The 21,738-nt window shown below is 46.6% G+C and overlaps 1 protein-coding gene across 2 annotated transcripts in view; it reads right to left on the reverse strand.

Moving 5' to 3' along the window:
• Window positions 1-373: 373 nt before the first annotated feature.
• The window catches only part of QDPR (quinoid dihydropteridine reductase), a 34,049-nt gene continuing 12,684 nt past the window's right edge, over window positions 374-21,738 (reverse strand). The window contains exons 6-7 of one of the 2 annotated variants that reach the window (XM_073574630.1): window positions 6,856-6,939; window positions 374-668 (exon numbers count right to left, since the gene is read on the reverse strand). In XM_073574630.1, coding sequence (XP_073430731.1) covers window positions 563-668; window positions 6,856-6,939 — 190 coding nt within the window. In that variant the 3' untranslated portion in view covers window positions 374-562. The remainder of the gene's footprint in view (window positions 669-6,855; window positions 6,940-21,738) is intronic. The other variant, XM_073574631.1, reaches the window with a different exon arrangement.

Raw genomic sequence — 21,738 nt, forward strand, 5'->3', positions numbered from 1 at the left:
GATTTATTCTGGCGGAATATAGGCTGAACTGGATGGACAAATGTATTTTTTTTGTCCTCGCTAACTATGTTACTATGTCTAGCGGGTCCATGGTTAACAATGCACTTACAGCACTGGCATCGTTGATATGAATCCAACCATGGAAAGCAGTTCTTCCAAGTTTGCAAGGGTTTACTCAGTTTCTTTCCACTCTTTTTTGAAAAGGTGTTGGTGACAAGACAGACCACAGTGATCGTGGTAGTCTATGATAAGAGAACCACATTAAGCAAAGCAGTAATTAAGAAAGTATGTACCATATTTGCCTCTGGGTTCAACTTAATTTAAAAAATCCAGAAAAACTCATAGAAAACACACAATTCATAAAACCATAATGTATTGTAAATGGTATCATTTTGGTTTTTAATTCACTATCACATGAGGACTATAACGTTATCAGAAATATATAATCTGCAGACAGGTTAAAAAAAAATTGTAACTGCACTTAAGGGAATAGTGGAGAAAATAGTATGGAACCCTAAAGAAACGATCAGTTTACAAGTCACAAAGATTCAGCAGGCCGCCACTACAGCTGGGTTGGAACAAGCTCAGTTTTCCCCTTTTCGGTGATCACTTGTATAAGACTGCCAGATTTGGGCCGGTTAGTCCCAGCGGTCCATTTAAAAAACGTCCTAGAAGAGGAAAAAAAAATAAATTAGCAGGTACTATAAAAAATCAATAGCATTTATTCAAAGTACATCATATGTGTAGCCAGAAAGTGAGTTATAGACTTTAGGTCTTATGCTTCAAGGATACTGCAATATCATGGATTTTAAGGAAAGTAGTGAAATATTAGGGTACGTGCACACAAAGTCTTTTAGATTAATTTTACTACAAGAAAGCGCCTGAAAAACCAGAAAACACTCAAGAATGAACAAATTCACTTCCATGTAATAACAACTTCACATTTTCCGTCTTTTGAATGTCTATTAACCGCTTCAGGGTTCTAAAAAGGCCAACCGGTTAAAAAGAAGGGACTTACAAGTCTTCTGGCATTTTCTGCTTGGAAGCCGCTCTGTACTTTATAAAACAATTCAACAGGAAAGCTCCAAAACATGCCCAGACAATGTTTGGAGCATTTCGCTATCATTTTTGTTTAAAAAGTAGTATTTTATTCATTATTCAATGGAGTGAGAAAAAAAAAAAGTAGGAGTTAGTCCTACCGGTAATTATATTTCCAGGAGTCCATCATGACAGAATGATAGGAGGTAATCCTTCTTACTCTCTAGGAGACACACGAGAGGTTAAAAGACTCCTACCAACTCTCAGCGTTTTACCAATTGCCACACCAGGATGGACGAAACTTAAATTTTATTCAATTCTATCACACAAATGTTAACTTCACATAACGTACAAGGAATTCAGGGGAGGGAATGTAAGATTGCTGTCATGATGGACTCCGGTAAATATAATTATCGGTAGTACTAATTCCCACTTTACCAGGACATCCTACATAACATCACGACAGGAGAAATGCCAAATGGATTCTAGGGTGGGACCACTGCCTGAAGGACTTTCCTTCCATAGGTTATCTGTTGACATGATATGTCCAGTTTGTAGTATTTACAGAAGGCTCTTAAACTAGAACAGATTGCTGCCCTACAGAGGCTCCTGCCTTCTCGGCCCAAGAAATGGAAACTACCCTAGTGGAATTTGCCTCAACGTCCTCTGGAAGTCACCTGCCGAACCTGTACCTAGCATTGAGATGCTCCCTACTGTGATCTGGGCACGTCCATTGGGCTGTCCAAATCACAGCAAAAGGAGATCGGCGCCATTTTTCTGGAACCCACGGTGTATTGTGAGCTCCACTTTCAATGTGAGCTGTGCAATTATGGAAATAGCAACTAGAACAGAGTTGATATTTTGAGGTAATGATGTCACTGGAAGAGGCAGGGCCTCCTTCAGTCCAGTGAAGACCCGATAGCAGGAAGCTGCATTGTGCTGAGGCTGCTGGAGAAGACCAGCGGGAAATGAGGTGCTGCATCATGGAGGGTGTGTGGAGAAGTCCGAAGGCTACACACCATGAAACCATGTGAGGAGAGGACAGAGGCGCTGCACCATGGAGCCATGTGAGGAGAGCACTGAGGGGCTGCACCATGGAGCCATGTGAGAGGACTGAGGGGCTGCACCATGGACCTTTGTACAAATGGGAATGTGGACACAGGACTCAGCATGAGAGGTTTTTGCATGTATTTTGGAAAGGGATGATGTTACTTGAATGGGGCTGCATAGGGAAGATGATGATGAGGGGCTCTATGGAGATGGGGGTGATGAGGTGCTGTGTGGAGAATTGGGGGGTGATGAGGGGGATGATGACTGTTGCGCTCTTTTAGGAGGACTGTGTTGCACTCTTATTATGTGGACTGTCGGTTGTGCTCTCTTATGATAGTCGGTTGCGCTCTCTTATGGAGACTTTTGGTTGTGCTCTTTTACGCCTCTCCCCGTGAAGCTCCGCCCACTTCTCACAATGTCGCGGCTGCAGACAGGACCGGTGACTGACGAGAAAAGTCACATTCTGGTGACACTGAACAATCAGCGTTGAGCCCAAATACATAAAATATAGAACAGTGTAAAGAACATTCCTGTCTGACCTGTGATGTCTGCGCCATTAAAATCTTGAGAAATTCCATTAAAAAAAGCAATAAAAAGCCAGAAGAGTGGACTAGAATAGTCTGTATGAGGAGCTCAAGAAATCAACTCCAATCTAGACGATTCAGTGCTGAGCTGTCTACATCAAATTCTGGAGCAAGGACCTCAAAAAATCAGCTCCGATGTAGTCACCTCAACATTGAACCGCCTAGATCGGAGTCTGCAGAGATGTGACCAAGCAGTGCAGTAATGTGAGCGAGTTGTACACTAGGTTTTTGTCAAATTTCAGTAGCTGCTCCCCTAATGTTTAAGAGTGGCAATACCAAGCCTTTTAACATTTTTCATATTTTACTAAATTATAAACAAATAATATTTTTTAAGAAAATGTAAACATTAATTCTTTACATTTTTTCAATTGCTGAAAAAAAAATTAGTGGAAAAGGAGGAAAAGCATATAATAGATCTCCATCCCAGCTTTTGAGACAGGGCATCCACAACCTCCGGGATGTCTTCAAATCTGTCACTTTCATATTTTTCAAGTTGCGAACAGGGAACACCCCATCTCAGCTGATAAAATACGTTTGTGTTGAACTCAAATTCGGAGGACCATACGATCTTGCTTCATTCAGGTAGACCGCTGAAATAGAATGGATGGTCTTCTCCGCCCCCTGAAATATCTGTCAGGCTAGGGCACCCAGAAGCCAACCTTTCTAGCCTCCCGGATACCGGACAAAGACTGCTGTGATGTTGTCTGATAGGATCTTCACATGCTGACCCCCAAGACTGCCATGGATGTGGTTTGTGGAACCACTGTGCCATGGACCACGGAGAGCCCGGACACAACAAGCATCCCATCCGGCGACTAATTATCCTAGGTGCAGTTCCCTGACTGACCTGAGGGTAAGGGTGGCGCCGGAGAGCTGCGATTTCCAAAGTGGATCTGAGAAAGTGGGATATACATAAATCCCCACAGTTCTGGGAAGGTTGTTAGCAGTGGTGGGGCATCCAAAATAACCCCCATGCGGTAAATTGTTAGAGCGAGATTAGCTTGCTGTGTATTTTTGTCACATGGTACCAGTGGCGGGATAACTAAGATAAGTCCCCACTGTGCCTGTGATAGCCGTGTGCCAGCAGTGCGTCGCATCCCTCCGTCTGCTGACATACCGGTGTCAGTGGTGGGATCGTGACATATTGGTGGCACAGGGTGCGGTCGTTCGTCACAATTTGGTGGCAGCGGTGTGCTTTCGTCACATATTGGTGGCAGCGGTGGGATCGTGACGTATTGGTGGCACAGGGTGCTGTGCTGTCATTCGTCACAATGGGCGGCACGGTGGCTCAGTGATTAGCCACCTTGCAGCGCTGGGGTCCTGGGTTCAAATCTCACCAAGGACAACATCTGCAAGGAGTTTGTATGTTCTTCCCATGTTTGCGTGGGTTTCCTCCCACATTCCAAAGACATACTGATAGGGAATTTAGATTGTGAGCCCTTCGGGGACAGTGGTGATAATGTGTGCAAACTGTAAAGCGCTGCGGAATTTGTTAGCGCTATATAAAAATAAAGATTATTATTCCTTGCGTTTAACACTGGAAATTCATTTGCTGTGTTCCCTTTGAAACAGGAAGTGCATTCCACTCTGGAACACACACACACATGCTGCCGAGTACTCTGGAAACCAGAGATGCGTTCCACCTTGGAACACACGTGTCACTGGATGTGCGCCCAGGGGATGCAGTGTGAAGCCGAGAACCATCCACAGAGGGATGCGGCAAAGCCAGGAGCCACTTCTCGCTCTACTAAACTGGCTGAGGGACCCCTACCAAGTGAGGCATCAGCCTGGAGCCTCTTCACAGAGGGAAGGGAAGAGATGGATCCCCTCAGATTCCCCTGAGCTCCCAAAGAATATCTTCATGCTGATGCAGAATCATCTCCTGTGTCTGTCCTGCTAGGGACAGAAAAACACAGGGTGAGGTGGGCTTTTAACATCTTGTGTTTCCTGCCTCTAGAGGATGAGAAGGACAACCTCCTGTCATGCCGTCATGAGGGACGCCCTGGAAAAAAAACACTACAGGAAAATGACAATAATAAAGAAATCACAAAAGACATGGAAAAACCCTACAAAAAAAAAACAGCTGGTTGCCAAAACAGTCAAGAAAAACAATGTAGGAAGTGACAATACAATAAAACAAAACACTTCAGGTGAAAAGACAAAAAAAAAAAACAAAAAAAAAAAAAAACACACACACGGCAAAGTTCAAACTTTCCTGACCCGTCTACTTCTTTAGCTGGATCTATTCACTTTATTTCAACACATAAATTGTGGATGCCATGACACAGTCCCCATGTTCTGAAACAGCAGAACCCCTGCAAGTTACAATTAAGTAAAATTCAACTATCATAAAATTTAGAGTGCAGGGACCTTTGGACAATCAGGTGGTGGAGCACAAAATAAAAATAAAAACAGTTTTTCCCATGAAAAGTTGTTTTAATCCCCAATCTTTCCTTTTCACACAGGTAGCAAAAACAAATATACGCAAAAATTCTATAATCCAGATATCCCCATTAATAGTCAGAAATTACAGTTTGGCCACATGGCATGGCTCGGAAAGAAAGAAGCTCCATTTGACTTGTGGCTGAAATAGACTATAGACAAGTTTATTCTTCTTAATGGTGCTTATCATATGAGATATTGGACAAGTTCTTTTTTACATAGAACAGCATATTTTGTGGCCAAATATTTTTCTGCTATTTTTTCATACTTTATTTTGATTTTTTTTATGTTTCCCAATCGCCCTTATATAGTAATATTATTTTACTATTCATTCCCCATAGTAGTTCTGGCCCCCAAACTGTAATAATGCCCATATTTTGCATTAATGTCTCTCGCACTGTAATAATGCACTCATCTTGTAATAATGTTTTTTGTAATGTCCCCAATCTTGCAGTAGTGTCCCCCAATCCTGATCCCCATCTTGCAATAATGTACACCATCCTGGCCCCCATTTTGCAGTAATGTACACCATCCTGGCCCCCATTTTGCAGTATTGTCACCATCCTGGAGTAAAGTCCCTATCTTGTAGTAATGTCCACATCTTGCTGTAATGGTCCCCCATCCTGCAGTAATGTCCCCCCTATCCTGGTCCCCATCTTGCAGTAATATCCGCCTATCTCTGCTGTAATGTCTCCCCATCCTGATTTCCATCTTGCAGTATTGTCTCCCATCCTGGTCCCCGTCTTGCAGTAATGTCCCCCATCTTGAAGTAATGTCCTCAATCCTGGTCCCCATCTTGCAGTAATGTCCCCCCCATCCTGGTCCCCATCCTGCAGTAATGTCCCCCCCCATCCTGGTCCTCATCTTGCAGTAATATCCACCTATCTGAACACCCCATCTTTCTGTAATGGGTCCCCTTCCTGTAGTAGCGACCCCCGTCCTGGTCCCCTTCCTGTAGTAGCGACCCCCGTCCTGGTCCCCTTCCTGTAGTAGCGACCCCCGTCCTGGTCCCCTTCCTGTAGTAGCGACCCCCGTCCTGGTCCCCTTCCTGTAGTAGCGACCCCCGTCCTGGTCCCCTTCCTGTAGTATGCTATGGGTATTGGAAAATGGCGCAATTTATTTTAAAAAAAGAAAAAAAAACTTTGGATTTTTTTTTTACCACTTAGATAAAAAAAAATTACCTAGACATCTTTGGTGTCTGTGAACGTGTAATGACCTGGCGCATCATTAATGGCAGGTCAGTTTAAGCATTTAGTGAACATGGTAAAAAAGAAAAAAAAAAAAACAAGTGTGGGATTGCATTTTTTTTGCAATTTCACCGCACTTGGAATTTTTTTCGTTTTCCAGTACACGATAAGTTAAAACCAATGGTGTTCAAAAGTACAACTCGTCCTGCAAAAAACAAGCCCTCACATGGCCATATTGACGGAAAAATAAAAAAAGTTATATGGCACTGGTAAGAAGTGGAGCAAAAAACAAAAATACCTCAAGGGGGATAAGGCATTAAAAAAAAAAATTAAATTAAAAAAAGTGAACTTTTTTTATTCACATATTTTCAGGATTACATGAAACATTGTCTATAAAGGTGCATATTCCCAATTTTGTAAAAACTTTCATAATCATGACAAAACTACAGAACTTATTTGTGAAAATCCCATCCCCACATTGTTGCAGGAAAAGACAGATGCTTTGTTAAACCCAAGGAGCAAAATAACAAAACCACATCGGATATTGAACTCACTCAGCGATAAAGTCTAATGACGTCCAGGACGTGAAGTCTGCATCAGGCATGGAGGCCCTATTTGCTGGTGTATCCAAGGTAACGCTGCCATGGAGGAGATAAGGTTTATTAAAAACACACACAAAATACATCTAAGTGCGGACTTGTAATATTAAAGGGAACCTGTCACCTACCCTGGGCGTTTTTAACAAAAAGAGCCACCTTCAGCAGCACTAAGGCTGCATTCTGTGAAGGTGGCTCTTCCGTTTCTGAACCCCAGTAACGCCGAAATATCAACTTTTATAAGTAGGCCCTCATACTTGTATTTAGTCCCATAGGTATGGTGTGTCCCCTGAAGCAGCCGCCTCCCCGCTGTCAATCATGTCTCTGCAGCGTCTGGGCCCCGCCTCCCATAGCCATCCTTCATGCCCCTGCTCTGCGTTTGTACGTGTTTGTATGCGCATTCGTTTTTTTGTAGTGTGCGCCCAGGCGCACAAAATGCATCCTGCTGCTTTTTTGTGCATCTAACCTGGCGCAAAAAACGCATGCGCACGCAATGCGCACAAAATTCACCCAAAAACACATTATAGTCTATGGGAGCGCTGACGTGCGCATGGTAATGCGCACGTCAGCGCAAAAAAAACGCATGCTTTTTTTAAAAACCATGCGCAAAACACAAAAAAAGCATACAAACGCATGATGCGTTATTTATGTGCATTTGCACTGCGCACGGAGCGCAAAAAAACGCAAGTGTGAAAGGAGCCTTAGTTAAAAAGAAAACCCAGGGAGGGTGAACTAGGATATGTTATAAATACAGTTTTATATATCATGCATGTATGAGCGTGTATAGATACAAAAATATACACCGATACAAATATTACACATTAGAATGTAAAACTTTGGGCACTCTTGGTCAAAATTACTGGTATTGTGAACCATTAAGCAAGTAGAAGATTAAATGATCTGTAAAAGGGCTAAAGATGAATTTTGTTTGATGGATTTTCAACTATTCTTCATTGGAAAATTCTTCCAGTCCTGTGTGATTCCCGGGTCATCTTGCATGTACTGCTATTTTAAGGTCTAGTCACAGATTTTCAATAATGCTCAAATCAGGGGACATTGAGGGTCATTGTAAAATCTTCAGCTTGCGTCTTTCGAGGAAGTCTACTGTGAATTTTGATCTGTGTGGAGGATCATTTTCCATTTTAACCAGCCAATTTACAGATGGAGTTATGTTTGCATCAAGAATTGTTGAAAATTCATTGAATCCATTCTTCCCTCTAGCAGTGAAATGTTGCCCTTGCCATTGGCTGCAACACAACCCCAAAGCATGTTTGAGTCACCCTCATGCTTAATGGTTGGTAAGATGTTCTTTTCCTGAAATTATGTGCCCTTTTTTGTCTACACAGGACTTGTTTCCAAATTGCATCATTTAGATGTTCTTTTGCATACTTCTAATAATGAATTTTACGGTGAGAATGCAGGAGAGGTTTTCTTCTGATGACTCTTCGATAAAAGGCCTTATTTGTGCTGTTGTATCTAAACAACAGAACAAAGTACTACAACTCTAGAGTCTGCTAAACCTTCCTGAAGGTCTTTTGCAGTCAAGCAGGGGGTTGTCATTTGCGCGCATTGAAATTTAGGTTGATCACCTGGCCTTTCCCAGCGATGATGGTGAACAACGTAAAACCCCAAGTGACTAAGGTCTGAAACCTTGGTCAAAGAAATCTGAGCACCACACATACAAACATTTATTTTTTTTGCCTAAAATACAAAGGAAATGTGTCTTATTTAACTTTAGGCCTTTTAGAGATCATTTCATCTTCAACATACTTTACAGTTATTGTGAACGGTTATTTTGACCAGGGGTGCCCAAAGTTTCACATGCCACTTTGTATATAATAAACAAAAATACATAATTTTAAATAGTTGAGCTATTACCTCATCTCACCAATGGTCGTGACAAAATTTAAATATACATTGGGCCTTATCAAAATAGTCTAGCAGTAAAACTGTTTTAGTTGCCCAAAGCACCCAAGTGAGCTTTTACCGATTGAATTGGACAGATCCAAATATTTTTTCAACCAACATGGCTACATAATGAAGAGCTCAATTTTAACCCATTAGCACATATAGCCGAACCAGAATGTCCACACCGGGGTCTGCATGTGATCACTGTAGTTTGACAGGTGCATCTACCGTAAGTGGAATGGTCGCGGATGCGAGTGTTGTCTTCAGCCGCCCAGAACCTGATCATGGCCTGCCAATGGGCTACCAACGCAGAAAAGGGCCTGCTGAAGGCCCCCATGGCTGCCAATGTGGTCCCTCTGAAGCTTTGCCACAGGCCGAGCTACACAGGATATAACATATCCCTCTCTCTCAAACACAAAGCAATTTATGGGGATAAAAAATAAATAAATAAAAAAAAAAAGTATATAAATCACCCTTCTACCATGTTAAAAATTATATATATTAAAAAAATATATATATGGATTTCTGTGTACTCACCGTAAAATCCTTTTCTCCGGGCAACTCACTGGGGGACACGGGACCATGGGTGTATGCTGCTGCCACTAGGAGGCTGACTCTGAATATATAAAAATTAACTCCTCCTCCTCTGCAGTATACATATATCACTGGCTCCAGCCTGAACCAGTTCAGTGATCAAAACCATCAAACACTGGTACAACATTTCAAACCAAAGAACAAACATAGCCGTCAGGCCAATAGGGTGGGTGCTGTGTCCCCCAATGAGTGGCTCGGAGAAAAAGGATTTTACGATGAGTACACAAAAATCCATGTTTCTCCTTTGCCTCATTAGGGGACACAGGACCATGGGACGTCCTAAAGCAGTCCCTGGGTGTAGAACCGACGTAACAGATCAAACCCCATGTACCAACTTCTATAGATGCACTACCGCCGCCTGCAAGATTGGCCTGCCCAGGTCCGCATCTGCAGAAGCCTGAGTGTGAACGTTGTAGTGCTTAGTGAATGTATGTAGACTGGACCAAGTCGCAGCCTTGCAAACCTGTTCCACCGACGCCTGGTGCCGAATGGCACAAGAAGCACCCACCGACCAGGTGGAGTGTGCCTTAATCTCCGCTGTGATAGGCTTGCCGCTGAGATGGTAAGACTTGTGGATTTTGAAGCAGCGAGTCCCTTACTGTGACCCTCAGGAAGATGAATAAAGCATGGAAGGACGCTGTCTGTGAGACGTACCTCCCGAGAGCCCCCACCAAATCCAGAGTGTGAAGAGCCATCTCCACCCGGTGTACCGGTGCCAGGCAAAACGAGGGCAGGACAATGTCCTCATTAAGGTGAAAAGAAGAAACCTTGGTTAAGAAGGAAGGCGACAGCCTGAGAACCACCTTGTCCTGGTGCAAAATTAGATAAGGAGCTTGACAGGACAGAGTGGCCAGTTCTGAAACTCGCCTGCTTGACGTCACCGCGACAAGGAAAGCGACCTTCCATGAAAGGTGGGTTAGTGAAACGTCCTGCAGTGGTTCGAAAGGAAACTCCTGTAGAACACCCAGGACCAAGTTAAGGTCCCAGGCATCCAAGGGCATTCTATATGGAGGCACCACGTGGGAAACCCCCTGAATGAACGTCCTCTCACCTGCAGCTTTGAAGCAATCCTGTGCTGGAATAAAAACAGATAAGGTGGAAACCTGACCTTTGAGGGAACTAAGTGCTAGACCTGAGTCCAGACCGAACTAAAGTAACTCCAATATGGAGGGAATGGAGAGGACAACAGTAGGACGACCGCGTTCTCTACACCATGCGAAAAAAGTTTTCCAGGTGCGGTGATAGATGTCCACCGATACAGGCTTCTGAGCGCTAACGATGGTGGACACTACCTGCTTGGAAAACCAAGCTTGGTTAGGACCAGGATTCAATGGCCAGGCCGTTAAACACAGGGCTCCAGAGTTCTGGTGGCAAATCAGGCCCTGGAAGAGCAAGTCCAGACGATCCGGTAATAGCCAGGGGACGTCGACACGTTGCAACAACACTGTGTACCACGCCCGGCATGGCCAGTCCGGAGCGATCAGGATCACTGGGACCCCCTCCGCCTTGATCTTCCTAATGTCTTTTGGGTGTAACGGAACTGGGGGAAACACATACGTTAGACGAAACTGACGCCACGGAAGAACCAGTGTGTCCACCCCGAGGGCTTTTGGATCCCAGGACCAAGCCATGAACTCTGGCACCTTGGCGTTTAGCCTTGATGCAATCAGATCCACATCCAGAGTTCCCCAGCGATGACAAATTTGTTGGAAGATCTCCGGATGAAGTGACCATTTCCCCAAGGCAAGGCTCTGACGGCTGAGGAAGTCTGCCACCCAGTTTTCCACACCCGGGATGTGAACTGCCGAGATGACTGAGTGGTTTCTCTCTGCTCAGAGGAGGCGTTTCACCTTGCAAATTGCCGCCCTGCTGCGGGTGCCCCATGATGGTTGATATATGCCACAGCCGTGGCATTGTCTGATTAGACTCGGATGGGGCGACCCGCCAGAAGATGATGGAAACGCCGAAGGGACAACCAGATCTCCCAAATCTCCAAGAGATTGATCGGAAGGCACGATTCCCGAGGTGATCAACACCCCTGGGCAGTGTGGTGATGGAAGACACCATCTTGCCCAGGACCCCGAAGCACATGGAGTGAGGATAAGGATGACAAAGTGCCCTGGCTCCCTGTTGAAGGGCTAGGACTTTGTCTCGAGGGAGAATCGCCAACCCTCAGGAAGCGTCCAGGTTCATGCCTAAAAAAAGATGGTCTGAGCTGGAATGGGGGAAGACTTGCTTAAGTTTATCATCTAGCCCAGGTGAGAAAGTATCTATAGTGATACGCACGCACTCCGCGAAGGCCTGAAAAGACTGTCCCTTGATTAGAAGGTCGTCTAGGTAAGGCAACAGGACCATGCCTTGAGAGTGCAAAATGGACATGATGGCCACAATGACATCCGTGAACACTCTGGGGGCGGTAGCGAGTCCAAAGGGCAAGGCTGTGAACTGGAAATGTTCCTCTTGGACAGCAATGCACAGGATCTTCTGGACTTGGAGGGGACATCGGGATGTGGAGGTAAGCATCCCGGATGTCGATGGATGCTAGGAACTCCCCTTTCTCCATCGAGGAGATGGCAGAGAGGAGGGACTCTACCCTAAAGTGCCGGAATGTGACAAATTTTGTTTAGGAGTTTTACGTCGAGTATGGGCCTCACAGTTCCATCTTTCTTCGGGACCACATATAGGTTTGAGTAGAACCCCCTCGAAACTCTCCTTTTCTGGTAACAGAATAATGACCCCCGTCTTGACGAAGCGAATTGATGGCTCAGTAAAAGGACGAGAGGGGAAGAACCTTGCTGGATTGCGGGAAGATATTTCGTATCCGGAGGAAACAAGGTCCCTGATCTATTCGACATGAACGACAGAGAGCCAGGTATGATGAAACCGAAGTAGACGGCCCCCTATTCTGCTGGTGTATTCCGTGTAAAGCCACGAGTCATTTGGGCGAGAATCCATGGGACCCGGATCTCTTAGATCTGGACTGCTTAGGTCTGCTCTTCCATGACTGGTTGGTCTTATACGAAACCTGGGGACCTTTGTCCCCATGAGGGGAGCGCCCCGTTCCAGAAGAGTTGTTTATAGTGGACCAACCGTGATTGCTGCAAAAGGACCGGAAGAGACTGTTGCGGGTGGCGAAAGGGATGGTTAACATTCTGCTGGGTGAGGAATTTACTCTTCCCACCTATGGTGTCAGGGATAAGCTGAACCAGCTTCTCTCCGAACAAACGACCGGTCTGGTAAATCCGAGTTTTTAGGGACTTTTTGTACACAGAGTCCACTCTCCATTCCCTGAGCCACAGTGCCCGCCTAATAGAGAAGGCATGAGGCCGCAAGCGCAGCACAGTTAGCCGCATCCAGAGAAGCGTTTACCAAAGAGTATCCGGCCAAAGCGATCCGATTGGCCAGATCCGCTGCCTCCACGGGAAGATAACTACCCTGTATAGTTCTGCTCAGAGTATCTGCCCAGAAGACCATTGCTTTGGCTACCCATGTCGCGGCGAAAGAGGGAGAGAGTGCTGAACCCGAGGCTTCAAAAACAGAACAGGCAAGGTTCTCTATCAGACGGTCCGTAGGATCTTTATTCGAGGATCCGTCTGGTAAGGATAGAAGGGTTTTGGAGGCCAGACAGTATGCAGGTGGGTCAACCGGAGGGGATTCCGCCCACTGTTTACGCAGATCCGGTGAGAGAAAGGGTCTTTCGCCTCGAGAGGCTTCTGACCCAAGAAGCGTTTGTCCAGCCTCTCTCTTTGCTGTCGAACTATGTCCTGAAACTCAGGGTGATTGGCACCTATGAGGTCGTTTGGTCCTTTTGAAGGACACCATGTGATCCGGGGTGGAGGTAGAGTCCTCGTCAACCTTCAAGGTCTGGTTGATGGCCTTTATGAGAACATCCACCGTCACCTGATAACTCGGTGAGTCCAGGTCGAGGGGCCCGTCAAACTCGTACTCCGTTCTATTCGCTGCAAACCTCTGGTGAGGGGGAGCAAGAAACTGAGCTCATGGATGCCGAGGCGCAAGGAGGCCCAAGAGACGTGCTATGGGTCCGTTTTATAGATGCCTGTGGCCTGTGTATCTTTTGATTGAGAACGGCCCCTGCAGATTGACTGTTCCCATGTGGTAGAGGAGCCCTCTAAGACAGGCAGACTGATGCCCCTAACCCAGGGAGGGACCATGAAGGGACTCAATCACTTTACCTAGAGAAGCCATGGACTACGACAGTGACGAAGCCCACTCAGGGGGACTAGGTATTCTGGGATAGGTTGTGGCGGAGTGTTCCTGAGCACGTTCGGGATCACAGGCTTCGCAGAGTGGGGTATTCTGACCACGTGGCAGCCAAGTCTAACCAAGTCTAACAGGTGGTACATGAGGTGAAAAACACTGGATGTTTTAGAGAGAGACATGATGTACCCCTGTGCCAAATACATACAGCTCTGGCAAAAATTAAGAGACCACTTTCAAATGTTCAGTTTGTCTGATTTTTCTTTGTATAGGTATATTTGAGTAAAATGTAAATTTTTCTTTTAGTCTATAAACTTCTGACATCATGTCTCCGAATTTCCAAGCAATAAATTTTGTCTGACATAGAAAAATGGTGAAAATTAAAAAAAACCTCAAATAATGCAAAGAAAACAAGTTCATAATCATTTAGAAACAACAATACTAATGTTTTAACTCAGGAAGAGTTCTGAAATCAATATTTTGTGGAATAACCATGATTTTTAAAAATAACATTCATGCGTCTTGGCATACTTGCCACCAGTCTTTCACACTGCTTCTGGAGCAAAAATTTAAGTAGTTCTTTGTTTGATGGCTTGTGACTATCCATCATCCTCTTGATTACAATCCAGAGGTTTTCAATGGGGTTCAGGGTCTGGAGAATGGGCTGCCCATGACAGGGTTTTGATGTGGTGGCCTCTTAAATTTTTGCCAGAGCTGTATATACTACAGAGAAAGGATGGTGTGTACAACAGCGCAGCTCTGCAGAAAAGGGCCAGTGGGTATATAGCAGCGCAGCTCTCACCCAGGTCCTGTGGCCCTGAAAGCGGTCCTCCCGATGCCAGTGATTCTGATGGGAACGTTGTCAGCAGACTTGCGGCTGTGCAGTGAATCCAGTGCAGAGAAGGGTTCCCAGAGGGGCAGCTGGCGAGTAAAGATGGCCGTCGGGATCAGCGAAGGTACTCTTGCTCTGAACGAGAAGCACCAAGCGGGTGGGCAGTGCCGCCGGCGTGACGTGGTGAGTGGGCAGAGCTACCGGCTTGCGGCCTAGCACAGGCTGAAGCCGGGGACTAAATTTATGGCATGCACCCGGGAGCCGCGACGCGCGCTGAGGGAGCCCTCCAGCTGACTTCACCCAAGCACTCGCCTCTTCGTGGGATGCCTATGGTCCGAAACAGAAGAAACAGAGCTATCGCTCTGCCTGCTAGTCATGGCGGTTGCAATATGGACGGTGCAGGAAAGCCCTCTCAGCTGCCACGCAGCCTCGCCTCACTGCTCCAGAGGTGCAGCTTCTTTTCTCTCAATTCCTCTCACATATTGGATGGCGTGGCCGCGGAGCTGAATGATGATGTCATCCAGCCGCGCCGCTCAATGTGTGAAAGGAAGGAAGCTACCGGCGAGCGGAGAGGTGAGTGTGGCCGCTGGTGTGTGTGTGTGATGGGGAGAGGGCTAGTGATGGGGAGAGGGCTAACGATGAGAGTGATGGGGAGAGGGCCAACGATGAGAGTGATGGGGAGAGGGCTAACGATGGGGAGGAGGAAATGATGGAGGTGGTGGAATAGGCAATTTCTACATGAAGGGGGATCATGATGGGGCATATCTCTGCATGAAATGGATCATGATGTGGCATATTTATACATGAAAGGGATCATGATGGGGCATATTTCTACATGAAAGGGATCATGATGGGGCATTTGGCACTTCATCATAAATAATTGGGTTTTAGGTTGCAGTTTGGGCACTGGGTCTCAGAAAGGTTCGCCATCACTGTCCTAGGGGTTAACTCCCCTAGGATGGGACAGGGCTGTTGTCTCACTGTAAGCCTGGCTTCAGAAGGGGGTATATGAAGGCAACACTCCATGTTCCCGTTTGTTGCTGGTGCGAGGAGAGCGGTGCCCTGAAGGGACACGGCGCCCCTAAAACAGCGCAGGCATGGCTTGAACAGTGCAGGAGGGGGTAGGTGGAGGAGACACTCCACGTTCCTGCCTGTTGGTTTGGGGAGATCAGGAATCCTGAAGGGATCAGTCGCCTCTGTAATCCTTGTAAAAAATAGTAAAAGGTAAAAAATAGAATAAAAAATAAAATAAAAAATTGTGGTCTGAAGACCAGACCCATGTACCTCTAACAGCCAGAGCAGTCCACTTCAGTGGCATCCTTGTCCTGGCATCCTAGATGCCTCTTGCACTTGCGCAAGAGGCATCTAGGATGCACGAACTGGTTCGGGCTGGAGCCAGTGGTAGGTGTATACTGCAGAGGAGGAGTTCATTTTTATATATTCACTTAGTGTCAGCAGCATACACCCATGGTCCTGTATCCCCCAATGAGGCGAAGGAGAAATGAATATTTGGAAATGCCAAATCCACAAAAGCCTGGTGCATAAGAAAGCTTCACCAACCTATATGGTAAATCCAGAAGGAGAAAAATAAATAAATTTAAAAAAGTATTAAGTTACGTACCGGTAACGGTATTTTTCTGAAGCCCATGACAGCACCACGAGAGAGGGGATCTGCCCTTCAGGAACAGGAAACCTACAGACAAAAAGGGCGGCACCTCTCCCACGCATCAGTTGGATTACAGAGCTTGAGAGGCTACCATGGTTAGTGGCACAGCATATATACAATATATACAATCTATACATCCTATTTATAATTTCTATATAATCTTTACTCCAAATTAAGGCAAATCCATGAAATAAACTTCTAAGAGGAAGGAGTGCACCCCCATACACGAACAAGGGAGGGATCTAAGGGTGCTGTCATGGGCTTCCGAAAAATACAGTTACCGGTATGTAACTTAATACTTTATTCGGATTCCCATGACAGCACCTCGAGAGAATTACAGAGATGTAAACTAACTTAGGGACAGACTACAGCCTGCAGCACCCTTAGTCCAAAAGTGAGATCCGAGGAGGCACCCATATCTAACCTATAGTGGTTAAAAAAGGTGGAAGGAGATGACCAGGTGGCCGCCTTACATATCTGGTCAATTGACACTCCATATCTCTCCGCCCAAGATGACGCCATGGCACGAGTGGAATGCGCCCTCAGGTTCTGTGGAGCCGGACCGCCACCTGTTGTATAAGCCAGAGAGCCTCCCTAATCCACTTTGCTAACGTGCGTTTTTACACTCTAAAACCTTTTAGGGCCTTGGAAGGATAAAAATAATGTGTTCTCTTTCCTCCAAGGATCAGTAGCCGACATATATTCTAGTAGGCATCTTTTAACATCTATCGCATGAAGCGTCTGCTCTTTAGGGTTGGTAGGAAGGGAGAACTATCTCTTGTGTCCTGAGAAAAATTGATACTACCTTGGGCAAGAATGCTGGGTCCGGTTTTAGGATTACTCTATCATGCAAAAACTCTGTATAAGGGGGCAACCTGGAAAGTGCCTGTATGTCACTTATTCTACATGCAGATGTTATTGCTACCAAAAAAGCTGTCTTAAGGGATATACGGTAATCTTTAACGAGGTTGAATCCAGAGGTTCGAATGGCTTCTCTGTCATTGCTGTAAGGACTAAATGTAAGTCTCATGGTATACATTTATCCCAGTATATGGGTCTGGATCTACTAGCAGCTTTGATGAATCTAGTCACCCAGTAGTTGCTAGCAATATCACAGGTAAACAGGGCCCCCAAGGCTGAAACCAGCACTTTAAGAGTACTCGTGGAAAGACCCAACTCGAGACCCCTCTGAAGGAATTCTAGAATGTTTCGTGGGTATTCCCTGAGATTAAACTCAGAGGTGGACAGGAATTGCCTCCAGGTTCTAGCATAGATATTTGTAGTAATCTGCTTCCTACTCTTCAGAAGGGTATTAATTAAATTTTGGGAGAAACCTCTATCCCTCAACAGTGCCCTCTCAAACTCCACGCCGTCAAGTGGAGTCCTGTTACTTGTGGATGGTTGACTGGTCCCTGGTAGAGAAGATTCGGAAGGTTCGGCAGTACCCAGGGATCGCATACTGACATGGTCCTCAACCATGCGAACCAGGTCCTCCTGGGCCAGAATGGGGCAATTAATATGACTCTTGCTCAATCTTCCCTAATCTTTCTCACCACCAGAGGTAAGAGGGTTAACGGTGGAAAGGCATATGCCAGGGAGAAATCCCATTTTATTAGGAAAGCGTCCACTGCCAGTGGATTTTCCCTGGGGTTCAGAGAGCAAAACTTTTTTACTTTCCGGTTTTCTTTGCTGGCAAAGAGGTCTACCTCCGGCTGACCCCATCTGCGGACAATCTGGTTGTAAACATCCGTGTTTAAAGACCATTCTCCTTACCTTAGCCCCCTGCAGCTTAGAAAGTCTGCCTTCGTGTTGTCTTTCCCTCTGATATGGAGCTCAGTTAAAGATTGAAAATTTATCTCGGCTATTTGAAATGGCCCCGGGAGCGCGTTCCACCCTGGTGGTTGATATAGGCTACTGCTACCTGGTTGTCCGAGAGGATCCTGACATGATGACCCTGTAAGTACATAATGAGTTTTTTAACTGTCAACTCAATCGCCAACAGCTCCCTCTGGTTAGACGAGGTCTCAGCTTTGGAGTCCCATTGTCCCTGGACCATTATGTCCCCCATATGTGCCCCCCAACCCGAGGGGCTAGCATCTGTGGTTATTATGCGGGTAATCTGCGTCACCCAGGGCACCCCTGAGGATAAGTTGTTCTTGTCAAGCTACCATCTAAGAAATGTAAGAGTCAAAGGGCTCAATGATATCTGACCTTGTAGAGACCCCTCTAAGGCCCTGTCGCTAACTAGGACATGCTTCTGAAAGAAACCGGGGGAAACTGCGCCCACCTGACTGCTGGCATACATGAGGTCAGAGAACCTAACAGTGACATGGCTTGCCTGAGGGTCATGGAGGGTTTATCAATCGCCCGAAGTACCTGCTGTTGTATGTGTTCTAACTTATCTGATGGCAGAAGACACTGCTGGGTTTCTGAATTTAACAGTAAGCCTAGGAATTTTTGAACTCTTAGGGGCTGAAATCGGGATTTCTCGTAATTTATTATCCACCCGAGATGCTCTAGTCTTGACTTAGTCCTTTCTATCTGAGAGACAATGGTCCACCGAATTCCCCACAATCAAAAAATCATCTAAGTACGGGACAATCAGGATATCCGCCTCCCGTAGATGAGCCATGACTTCAGCCACTATCTTCGTAAATACCCGGGGGGCTGCTGAGAGACCAAAAGGGAGAGCCCTAAACTGAAAATGACGGATTAACCCGTCCACTGAAACTGCCACTCTCAGGAACTGCTGGAAGTCTGCGTGGATATGCACATGATAGTACGCGTCTTTCAAATCCACAACTGCCATAAAACACCCTTTAAACAACATCTTTATTGCTAAACTGATAGACTCCATCTTAAAGGTTCTGTTAACCAAGAATTCATTAAGGGAACGTAAATTAATAATGGTCCTGAATGATTTATCCGGCTTTTGGATCAGGAACAGGGGAGAGTAGAAGCCTCTACCTCTCTCAGATTCCGTAACCTCCACCAGGACCTTTTTTAGTCACAGACTCAAGACTTCTGATTCAAAAGCAGTTTGTTCAAGTCACGAACGTAAGGGAGTTAGTTTAAAGGTATCTCGAGGAACATAACTAAACTCCAGCTTGAGTTCGGTGGATATTACTTTGCGCACCCAGTCACTATTGGTGATCCGCAGCCATGCTGGAAGGAAGGCCGACAGTCTACCCCCCACGGGAATCGCTAGTCATTGTCCAGACTCTTTTGCTCTCTTGAAGAACGCCTGAACATAAAGCCCGTACCTCTCCTTCTATCCTCCCATCTGTGACGGTCTCTATTAGTCGATGGGTTGTGCCTTCTTCCCTGACCGAATTTCCTTCTATTGAACGAACGTCGGTAGGATGCAGACCACAGATTAGGGAACTTCTTGTTGTCATCCCCGGCTTTATCAAGCAACTCATCCAGGACTGTTCCAAATATTCTCCTTCGCACGGGATAATGCAGAGTTTTGACCTGGATTGGATGTCTCCCGGCCAGCACTTTAGCCACAGGGCTCTACGAGCCGCATTGGAAAGTCCTGCTGCCCTAGCAGCCATTCTGACCGCATCAGCTGAGGCATCCGCTAGGAAGGCTGCAGCCCCTTGGATTACTGGTAGGGCACCCAAAATTGTCTGTCTAGACGACCCGTTTTAATTGAGACTCCAGTTGGTCTAACCAGACCATCATGGACCTGGCCGTACATGTTGAGGCTACTGCTGGTCTTAGGGAACCGGCTGCCATTTCCCAGGTTCCTTTAAGGAAGGTATCTGCCTTCCTGTGTAGGGGGTCTTTAAGGGTCCTCATGTCCTCGGAGGGTAGTGAGGCTCTTTTTGATGCCTTGGCGATTGCCGCATCCAATTTAGGGGCTTTGTCTTAAGTGCTAACCGCCGGATCATCAAAGGGTTATCTACGTTTGAGGGCTGGTGGTAGCGAACCTCTTATCTGGTTTCTTCCATTCTCTACGAATTAGTTACTGAATTTTCTCGTTCAAAGGGAAGACCCTTCACTTTCTCTGATCCAGCCCCCCGAACATGACGTCCTGCATGGATAACTGTGGTTTGGGCTCCTCCACCTCCATTGTTCCTCTCACCACCTTTACCAGCTTGTCCACCCGGTCTAGCGGCAGACAGAACCGACCGGAATCCTCTTCCTCCGAGGACGAGGGGGATTAGCCAGAGGGGTCCTTATTTCTCCTCCATTCCACCGAGGAATCTGACTCCAAAGGGTCCATAACCCTTGAGCTACCCTCTTGGGACAGGGATTTTAGGGTTTCTCTCATTTCTGCCTTATGTCTTTTAGGCTTGCAGCGATTTTAGGCGATTCCTCCGCCACCATCTGCTGGATACAGAGGGGACACAACTTTTTTGGGCATGAGCCCGGGAGTGGGCATGCACAGAGAGCGCATTCCCTATGTTTTGCCTTACTCGTGGCCTTCTTTCCCAGAGAATAAAAACAGAGGGAGGCTCTGTCACTGAGTGAACATTCACGTAGATCACTTACCAGTGCAGCAATTAGGTACCGGAGTATGAGGGGGATCTTTTATGACTGGATTGGTCACTTCCTTTGGCACACTCCTTACTGTCCCGTGATTCTTTTTTCTTTTGCTTGACCTGCTGAAGGTCTCTTAGGGGAGGCAGCGATGATTGTCACTGCTGCTGCCGTTGCTGCTGCTTTTGTTCTCTCTCCATCATTGCGTGCAATAATGTGGCCACAAGCATGGAACCCCCCTTGGGTCCTGCTTAAATACCCCTTCTCCGGTCAGCAGACATGCCGCGCCCCCCCCCTCTAATTGGTCTCCCTCCCCTCAGCTGGCGCAGCTATCGCCCGGTGAGTTGGCGTTTACCGGGCGCTTGTTCCGATGGGCGCCGCCATCTTGGATCCCTCGAGCCTGCGCAGTGATGCCGCTGACCCAGAAGCACCCCCGGCTCCGCCTCCGACATCACCGCAAACACTTGCTGTGTAGCAGGGAGTCACGCGGGATGCCCAGGCATCCTCCTGCAGTGCCTCCGGGTCCCGGACACCACTCGGTTGCACTGGCAACCCCGACCCCAGCCAGCGCGCCGCTGGAGCATGGAGACCCCGGGGGCCATACTCACCGGCAGTGGCTTTCCTTAACGGAGGCGGATATCCTCCGGACACCGCTCTCTGCTGCGAACACCACTGCAGTGCAGCCCAGCAAGGACCACCATGGCGTCTCCAGGAGCTCCGCACCTGGCCGAGGTAGGAGACCCCCCGCTACATGTGTCGGCCTGGGATCCATTTGGACTTCCATCTGTAGGATCCCGTCCCCTCAGGAACAGGAAACCAACTGATGCGTGCCGCCTTTCTGTCTGTAGGTTTCCTGTTCCTTAAGGGCGGATCCCCTCTCTCGTGGTGCTGTCATGGGAGTCCGAATAAAAAAAAGGTTTTTCAGTCACCTTACAGCCCTATATAATACAATAAGCATAAAAAATGCATATGAACCCCCAAATTTGCACCAATAAAACAGACTGTTTGCCTTGCAAAAAAGAAGCCCACAGCTTCATCCACAGGAAAATAAAGTGAACGAGGTTCCTCAAGTCTTGAGCACATGTTTATTTTTTCCTTGAAGATTTGAAGCTGTATGGTTTTTGCAGTGTTTTTC

The sequence above is a fragment of the Dendrobates tinctorius genome, unplaced genomic scaffold (assembly GCF_039654945.1).
Source record: "Dendrobates tinctorius isolate UK_male_01 unplaced genomic scaffold, ASM3965494v1 ptg000039l, whole genome shotgun sequence".
NCBI classification, from domain to species: domain Eukaryota; kingdom Metazoa; phylum Chordata; class Amphibia; order Anura; family Dendrobatidae; genus Dendrobates; species Dendrobates tinctorius.